The 8,475-nt window shown below is 46.9% G+C and overlaps 1 protein-coding gene across 1 annotated transcript; it reads right to left on the bottom strand.

Moving 5' to 3' along the window:
* Positions 1–6,707: 6,707 nt before the first annotated feature.
* Positions 6,708–7,760, bottom strand: LOC119653069. The gene is made up of 3 exons (XM_038057548.1): positions 7,607–7,760; positions 7,027–7,485; positions 6,708–6,956 (listed from the first exon to the last, which is right to left on the bottom strand). Exons 1-3 carry the CDS (start codon positions 7,646–7,648, stop codon positions 6,777–6,779), a joined length of 681 nt encoding a protein of 226 aa, XP_037913476.1. The 5' UTR covers positions 7,649–7,760; the 3' UTR covers positions 6,708–6,776.
* Positions 7,761–8,475: the final 715 nt, after the last annotated feature.

The following is an 8,475-nucleotide window of genomic DNA, read 5'->3' as shown; positions in this document are numbered from 1 at the left end:
GAGTCCAGGGGCTACCCCGGTTCCCATGGTACCAGTATACCCCTGGTAAGGTTTCGTGACCGAAGCGACTTCAGATGAGTCCCCGTGCAGACTCGGGTCTGATCGCCCTAATTAAGCCTTGGAGTCGCCTACTGCATCACGGCCGGCAAGCCAATGCGATACGGCGGTTCCCGGTGCCACCACGTGGAGGTTCTCCTCGGCCACTTGGTTTTGGGTCAGCCGACATGGTTGCCGCCGCGTCTTCCTCCAGCCACCTTCGGTTCAACCACAGGTCTAAATTCACGATGAGCCGCGCATATGCCTGCTGGCTCATTTTGCCAAGAAAGTTGTCACTTGGTAAGGGTGCGTTGACGTTCTTCACGGGCAACCATCTCTCTTAACTTCTCACCCTTATCGCGGTAGATAGCTGTGCACTCACAGCCGGCTCGGAGACGGTGCGATAAGCAGACGACACTCGCAAAGCTCCCCGCCTTTGCACTTGAGCAAGGCGTTTACGATGCCCCCTCCTTGTAAAGGGCATCAGCCCATAACTCCACGCCATAGAACTGAATCGACTGCGTTGCTCTCGTAAGGAGACGTCTCCAAGTAGATATAGGGCCCCCAACATTTGCCATTAGCCGACTCAAGGCCGCGACTCCAGCTGCAGCCCAGTCAGTTGTTGCTTTGATTTGCTCGAAGAAGCTCATCTTCCAGTCCAGCATGGTTTTGACTCTGTAGTCAACTCGCCGATCGATATGGGACGCAGGGTCGGGATTCTCCTTCTGATCAAAATGACTACTTCGGTTTTTCCTAGCGCAAGACTGAAACCATAAGCAGTTATCCATCCGCTTACCCGTCGCAACAATATGACAAGTCTGCTTTTCGCCTGTTCGACAGTGCATCCGGCAGCAAGTGCCGCAAGTTCGTCTGTATAACCGACCAGGCGCGACTCTTCTGGCATATCGAGTCTCAGCAGACTATTATAGGAAGCGTTTCAGAGGTCTGGCTCAAGAATGAATCGCTGTGCTATTCCTGACGTGATTCCCATCTTTCTTTGGCTCTCTAGCGTCTTATAAATCAGGGAGCGGTCTTTCAGATAATCCCTCAATATCCGCAAGAGATAGCTTGGCGCGTGAAATGAGTTCTCTAATGTGCCTAGCATCTTATGGAATATATCAGTCTTATGGAATTGAAGGCATTTCTGACATCAAGCGTTATGAGGAGCACTATCTGTCGAGATCGATGGCTGTGGCTCTTGGCTCGATGAACCGCATCTACGACTTCCATAATGGCATCCACTGTGGATCTCCCTGTCCTGAACCCGAACTGCCTTGGGGATAAGTCTCCGACAGCGCGGATCGCTTCTGCGAGTCTACTCCTGATGAGCTTCTCGAGCACTTCCCCACGCGGCCGGTATGCAGACGGGAGCTCCGGGTTTCCTTTACCCTTGCTAATCAGCGGGAGCCTGGCCAATTTCCAGCGACAAGGAAAAATGCCCTCCTTCAAGCAAGCGTTGAATGTCTCAAGCAGCAATTCTGGCCGTTGGCGGAACACTAGTTTGTAAACTTCCCCCGGGATGCCATCAGGACCTGGCGTATTCTTTTGTTTCATAGTGATAACAGCTTCTTCGAGTTCGCTCATTGTGAAAAGCGGGCTATCCTCGAAGCTTTCCGTGCTATTGACATCAACCCGAATAGGACGCCTGGGAAACAATGTCCGCACAATGTGACTCATATGGTCGATAGTTAGTATGCAGGGCCTCCGCAGAGCCCTAATTTTCCTGGTGACAAGCTTATAGCCAAGCCTCGACGGGCCCTCATTTACCTCATTCACAAGGTTCTGCCAGCCGCGAGCTTTGCTTTTATTTATTGCGCTGTGGAGTCTCCTTTTTGCTGATCTATACTGTACCTTTATGGCGCATGCCTCCTCGTTGGCGTCCAAACGTTGTGCCAACCGGCGGAGCTTATGAGACTCCCTCCGTAGGTCGACAACTTTCGCCGTCCACCAGTCTATAAAAGGCTCGTAGTGGCTGAGGCCCCTCGGGGCATGGATGCCTCCCATGCCGTCATTATCAGGTTTGTCACTGAATTTACGACGGTGTCAGCTGCGATACTACCACCCCCTGGCGCGCCCTCCAGCGCGGCCCTGCCTGCTCCGAGAAAACTTCCCGATGTTCACCCTCGCGACATTCCACAGGTAAGGGGAGCGTCGCGTCGGTGCTCGCCGGGAAGTAGTGTCAACCACTTTGAACGTGATGTACTGGTGATCATTTCCCGAGAAGTCTTCTAGGCCTCACTACCCATCCGCCCATGATGCCAGAGATACTGACACGAAAGTGATGTCAGGAATGCTTCCTTCACAGCCTGGGCGCCGAAACGTTGACGAAGGTCCGGTGTTTAAAACTACGAGCCTGGTTCTCGCCGCCATTTCCAGAATGCGCTTCCCTCTGATGTATGACCGCGACGCCTCAGAAAGTCAGTTCGGACCACTTGGTTTACAAGATTCCGCAATCAGAGAACTGAGGAAGGCATACGGAGGCCCACAAAAGGCAACTATAAGCTTACCAGCTGAAGCAGCGTTCAAACTGCTGCGGCTGGTAGGGTAAAAATGACTTGGGTCATTTGCCTACTCAGGGAGCAGGTGTCCCTAAAGCGCTGCTTTAGATGCCTTGAATCTTGTCACATAGCGGCGAAATGCACCGGTGACTGTGATAGGTTGAAAAAATGCATAAACTGTGGGAGAGAAGGTCATATGTTCAGGGAATACAAGGCTGAGCCTGATTGTATGTATTAGAAGGGGAAAGGAACAGAGCCTTGAATACAGTAAAGAACTGAGGTTGATACAAATCAACCTCAACCACTGCAAGGCACCGCAAGACCTTCTCTCGTAGAACATCTATGAGAAGGGAATCGAAGCTCTCATTATCAACGAGCCTTATCGCAATAATAAGAGTGGTGCCTGCACTACAGATGTAACTGACAAGGCGACAATATGGGCGTGTGGAAATCAAGCTATTCAAAAAGCGATGGAGTTTCCAGAAGTTGGATTTGTCAGAGCACAAATAGTTGGCATCTACATATTTAGTTGCTGTGCTCCACTAAGTGCGACGATAGCAGAATTCAAAGGAATGCTAGGTATGCTAGTCTCGGATGCAAGAAGTCGAAACCCCAAGATCAAAGCGGATTATATCAACGCGTGGGCCGTGGATTGGGGCAGTCGCCCCAGGGGCCGTATCCTGCTCGAAGTTTTCGCGGAGCTAGACTTAGTGTTTGGAAATACGGGAAATGTGTCCACCTTTCCTGGGATAGGGTCGGGCTCAATAGTCGATCTGAGATATGTGAGCACCACATTGGCGATTAGAATGTCATGGTTTGTCAGTGAGCCTTATACCCATGGTGACCACCAGGCAATTTTCCTCCAGATCGAATATGGACCATGTGGCCATGTGCGTTTCCGTGGAGCTGGAAACCTGGGCTGGTCCGTGAAAAGGTTTGAAGAGGATGCATTCATAGAGATGCTATTGGAAGGCCTCAATCCCGGTGGTGTGGCTTCAGAGAAGGTAGTACAAATGATGGAATGCATAACGAGAGCGTGCGACGCTGCTATGCCGAGGCGGCGAATCCTCGCAAAAAGGCGCTCAAACTATTGGTAGAATGAAGAGATTGCGGAGTTCTGGGCTACATGTCTTCGAGCTAAAAGGATCTGCGAACAATCTAGAGAAAGACCAGACTTCGGCGAGAAACGAAAAGTATATGTTAACCTTCGAGGTAGGTTTAAACAGGCTATACGGACCAGTAAGCGTGCTTCAAGGAACTTCGCACAAAGGCAGACCAAAACCTCTAGGAAACGAAGTACAGGGTGGTTTTGAAGAAGATGAGGGGAGAATACCACAAGTGACGTGCTCGCATCTTCTGCTCGATATCTGGTGCTTTTCCCTCCGGATAAAGGGGACCGCAAAAAACAGGCAGTGGACGTCTACACCATACCTGCGGTAACTGAGGATATACTTGCGCAAATTTGCCAGATAATCTGTGATAACAAAGATCCTGCTCTGGACGCTGTTCCCAATAGAGCTCTTGAACACGCTGTTAAGACCAGACCCGACTGGTTTATCAGCATATTTGAAATAGGCATGGTGGAAGGCGTTATCCTCGCTCGGTGGAAGAGGCGAAAGCGGAAACGAAAGATACTCGAAAGGTTCTACAATAGACTGCTCCCTATCATTGAATATAAGGATGAACTATCGGAGCGACAATTTGGATTTCGACAAGCCTACTCAACGATCGACATCGTTGATGTTGTTTTGAAGCTGGCTCGAGACGCGATTTCGTCTAATAAATGCTGCGCCGTGGTGCCGTGGGACGTCAAAAATGGGTTCAATTCCGATAGCTGGGAGTGGGTATAAAAATCACTGGCTAAAACAGGTGTCCCTAGTTATTTGACTAAGCTCTTCGAAAGTTCTTTCAGAGAGGACCCTTTGGTACGATATGGAGAGGAATCCAAGCAGTACACCATTGGATAAGAGTACCACAGGGCTCAGTGTTGGGTCCTCTTCTGTAGAGCGTGATGTACAATGGGGTCCTTGTCCTTCCCGTGCCAAAGGAGGGCACGGTAATCGGTTTCGCAGATGATCTAGCCATGATTGACATTGGAAAACAACCAGAAGATGTTGAAGTGTACGTTAGTGAAATCATTAGCGCCATAAAAGCGTGGTTGGAGATGGTTCAGCTTGACTTTACAAAGGACGGAGGTGGTCTTGATTACTAACCGTAGGAAGAGGAATACGGTTAATAATCGTGTCGGAGGTCACATCACTTCGAAGGTGGTTATCAAATACCTGGGGGTGATGATTGACGCTAATCAATTTCAACTAACACCTGGACTATGTCTGTGAGAAAACGACAAATACCATCGTATCATTAACGCGGATGATGCCTAACATTGGAGGTCGAAGTTACAGTCGCAGATTATTTGTGCCGGAGTCGTTCGCTCCACACTATTATAAGCGGCATTAGTTTGGGAAGAAGCACTAGCGTGTGAGAGTAATTGGAGGAGGGTAAACACGACTTACCGCTTAGTGGCGCTAAGGGTGTGCAGCGCCTTAAGAATAATATGAGGCGACGCAGCGTGTATTATTGTGGGAATGATCCCGGTAGACATTCTGGCAAGTGAGACACGCTGCATGTGCGAGACAAGGAATATGAATCCTCTTGAAAAGGATGCAGAATACCGGCAAAAAAACTCGCCAACCATCGTGGAAGCTCCAGCGGGATGCCATTGAGTTTGTTTTCAAAAGAGGTTGGTCAGGCGCAAAGTAAATAAGGAGTTTATTACCGGAAACTGCTAACTATGTACCTGTGTTATATGGCTGAAGTAAGGGAGCTTACCACTTTTATGAATCACAGGCCCCAGACCGTTCGCCTTCCATTAAAGGAACTGGCCGCCTGTTCCAGTAATGCTATTGCGAATGCATTATTGCATGTTGATCAGTTGGAGTTAGTAATTGATTACGTAAAGTTTGTAGCATCCAAATCCGCCGACGAAAATCTGAAAATACTTCAATTTAAGGTACCAGGGGTGAGCTGCAACGTATGGTGAAATGTGTCTGCTGGTTTTCCAAAACTTGCACCGCATATACCAACTCGGAACAAACCCCACGGTTAAATTGCTAACGCAGAAGTATGTTTGACCATCTGTCAAAACTGACTTCACGAGTTAGACGCGTGGCTGCAATAATTGTCAGCGATCAAAAGGGACTCGTTATTTAAATACGCTAGTCGGGCCTTTGCGTCACAATCATCCAGATTCGAGCACGTGATTCAGGATTTTAACGTGATGCCTTATTGCGGGGACCAACTCTATTGCCTGAACATTTTAAACTATTTCGCGCAATGCCAAGCAATCGCAGTTGCCAGAACATTTCCTGACATATTATTCTCCAGATTGAGTATACCATATGGAATTACTTTAGATCAGGGAAGGCAGTTTTCAAGAACTCAGCAACCTGACCGACGCAACCCACATTGGAAATACAGCACACCTTCCTGATCAGAAAAAAAGATAAAAAATCGGTATGGACAACATTTCGAGGGCACAGAAATCGAAGAACCAGAGGCCATATAGGCACCTGATCGACTCCCTATACTTGAAGAAGTCAAGGTTGTCCTTGCAACCCTCAGAAACGACAAAGCGCCAAAGGGGGGTAAAATACTGGCGAAGATACTAAAACCATGGGAATGGCGACTAAGCGTCATGAGGTCTTAAGGTAGTTAGCCTAAAAATAAACAAAGAGAAACAAAACATGTCAAAACCAGAGGGAAGACCCTCAAGAAGCAACATTCAATTGCATCTATTACGCCAGGAGTCAGTAGCCTTCATCTAAATTAAGATTCGAAAGTTTTATTGGGCAGGCCATTTATTACGTATGAACATCAGATGAACTTCCACTCGCCTATTAGGTAAGGTGGGAGGAAAACGACTACCTCAAAAATCCCGAAACAGTTGGGAGAATTCAGTGAATCAAGCAAGTTATAGCAGGAGTTGGTGAATAACGGAGACGAAGACTTCGGGAGACCAAGGACATCACACTCCAGCGCGTATAGCAGAGAAGAAGGAGAGGTAATTTCTAAGGTGCTGCTATTTGGGTTGACGGTCTAAAAAAGTGGTTGCCAGATGTTGTATGTCCCAATGTCCTTTCTTACTGAAATATCGTAAAATAAACACTCTTCTCTATTACTCAAAGGACATCTTATTAACTCAAATTTATATTAAGATATTAAACTACTAACACAGAACATTTAAAGGCATGCCTTCAATCCTTTTCCCAAATTTTCAAGTTGGGAAATGGCAGTAGCGGCGGTTTGGAGAGTACATCCTTCAATATTGGCAAGGGTTTGCTTGGCACGAGCTTCAGCGGTACTAAGAGCGTCCTTGGCATCGGTAATAACACCATCGACGACTTCATAAGCTGGGTTGATCTGTTTTCACAAAAAGAAATATATGTCAACACCATTTTCCAATAACAAACTTCTTTAAAAAAAAACTCACGTGGGAGATGAGGCAAGTGACAGCATCGAGGACTTCAGCAATACATTCCTTAACGTATCCAACAACTTCAGAAATGGTGGATTTCAATTCAGCAAGAAGATCGGTGATATCTTCTTCGAAGTAGGAAATAGTTTTGGAAAGATCTGAAGTGCAGCCACCTACGGTCTTTGCAGCGGTATTTTTGATGTCGGTAAGTTGAGAGAGTTGTCCAGCTGCGCAGGTCTTGAAAGAACCTCCCTTTGCTACTACAGTGTTGTAGGTTTCTTCAACGGTGCTTACAACCTTGGCGATTTCTGCACGAGCACTGGCGACGTAGCCTTCGGCTGTGGTAGTAACGCTTGATGTCAAGGACTTAATGTCACTTTCCAATTTTTCGATTTCATCGGTAGCCTTACTGACGAGGGTTTCGGCCGCCTTTTCAACGGTTGAAGCGATGCTCCTCTGGTCTGGAGCGGCCATCTAGACATTGTGAAAATATTCGTAATTTTTAGTTCTTTGTTATTTGAAGCATTATTATATGGACAGGTAGCGTGAACTCTATGTTGAACCTTATAATTTAAGGTCTCCTCTGGTTACTTACCGAGAGGGCGAAAAGACCCAAAAGAACGATTGCTACTTTCATTTTTGGTGTGCTTGGCGAACGGTTGCAGCTCCAATTACTCTTCCTGTTGCCTACGTGTGGCTTTTATATGAGGTTTCAATATTTGGAATTTATCATTTAAACAATAATCAAAAATATGAGGGTTGATTAGTTTAAAGAAGTGTTAACTTGTCACGCTTACAGTAGATAACTATTGATTGACTATTGTAAGTTTATCACTTGGAGATGAACTGATTCGAGAGCTATTGTTGGCAGTATCAAGTGCTTTGATTGGGCTTGATTGACAATTCCAAAATTAAATTTCCGTTGGAATCATTTTAGAAATGGTGCAGTCTGCGCAAACGTTGTTTATAGTTCAGTTTATATTGGATAGTTAATAGGGGGTCAATGAATCATCTCAGAAAATAATGGATCCTTGAAATTGCAAGAGTTTTCCTGAGTGTTGAGTGTCATTGACAGCTGATCCACTTGCTTCGCACTGCTCATTCTATTTGGTAAAGAATGTTAACTCCTGGGCTCATCCCTTCCCTCTCGTTGGTGCTCTACAAACGTTACTCTCACCCATTGGATTTCGTTTTAGTAGGTGGCGTTGTTAACATCACCATTATTTGCAAGGGCCTGGTGTAAACACTAGGTCACCTGGATCTTTACTAGCGAAGCTTGATTGACACTCGCTTATCCCTTTCATCCAATCGTACCATTGCATGCCACAGAAGTCAAGTCTCTCACCACTTCAACACGGCTGTGACTAGATTTCAATGACTCCTTACTCCTTCTTTGGACACGCTGTTCTCAGGGCAGGGGCCAGGCAGCATCTGATAAATTGCCTCTGTGTTGGGCGAACTCGT

Source organism: Hermetia illucens, chromosome 3 (assembly GCF_905115235.1).
Source record: "Hermetia illucens chromosome 3, iHerIll2.2.curated.20191125, whole genome shotgun sequence".
Classification (NCBI taxonomy): domain Eukaryota; kingdom Metazoa; phylum Arthropoda; class Insecta; order Diptera; family Stratiomyidae; genus Hermetia; species Hermetia illucens.
This window is presented reverse-complemented; position numbering and strand designations above follow the sequence as displayed.

Bases quoted from the DNA above. Each gene is read 5' to 3' on its own strand.
- LOC119653069 (XM_038057548.1), bottom strand. From the start codon at position 7,648: ATGAAAGTAGCAATCGTTCTTTTGGGTCTTTTCGCCCTCTCG. The intron at 7,486-7,606 runs GTAAGTAACCAG...CACAATGTCTAG, and splicing joins TGGGTCTTTTCGCCCTCTCG to ATGGCCGCTCCAGACCAGAG. The intron at 6,957-7,026 runs GTGAGTTTTTTT...TTGTGAAAACAG, and splicing joins TCACTTGCCTCATCTCCCAC to ATCAACCCAGCTTATGAAGT.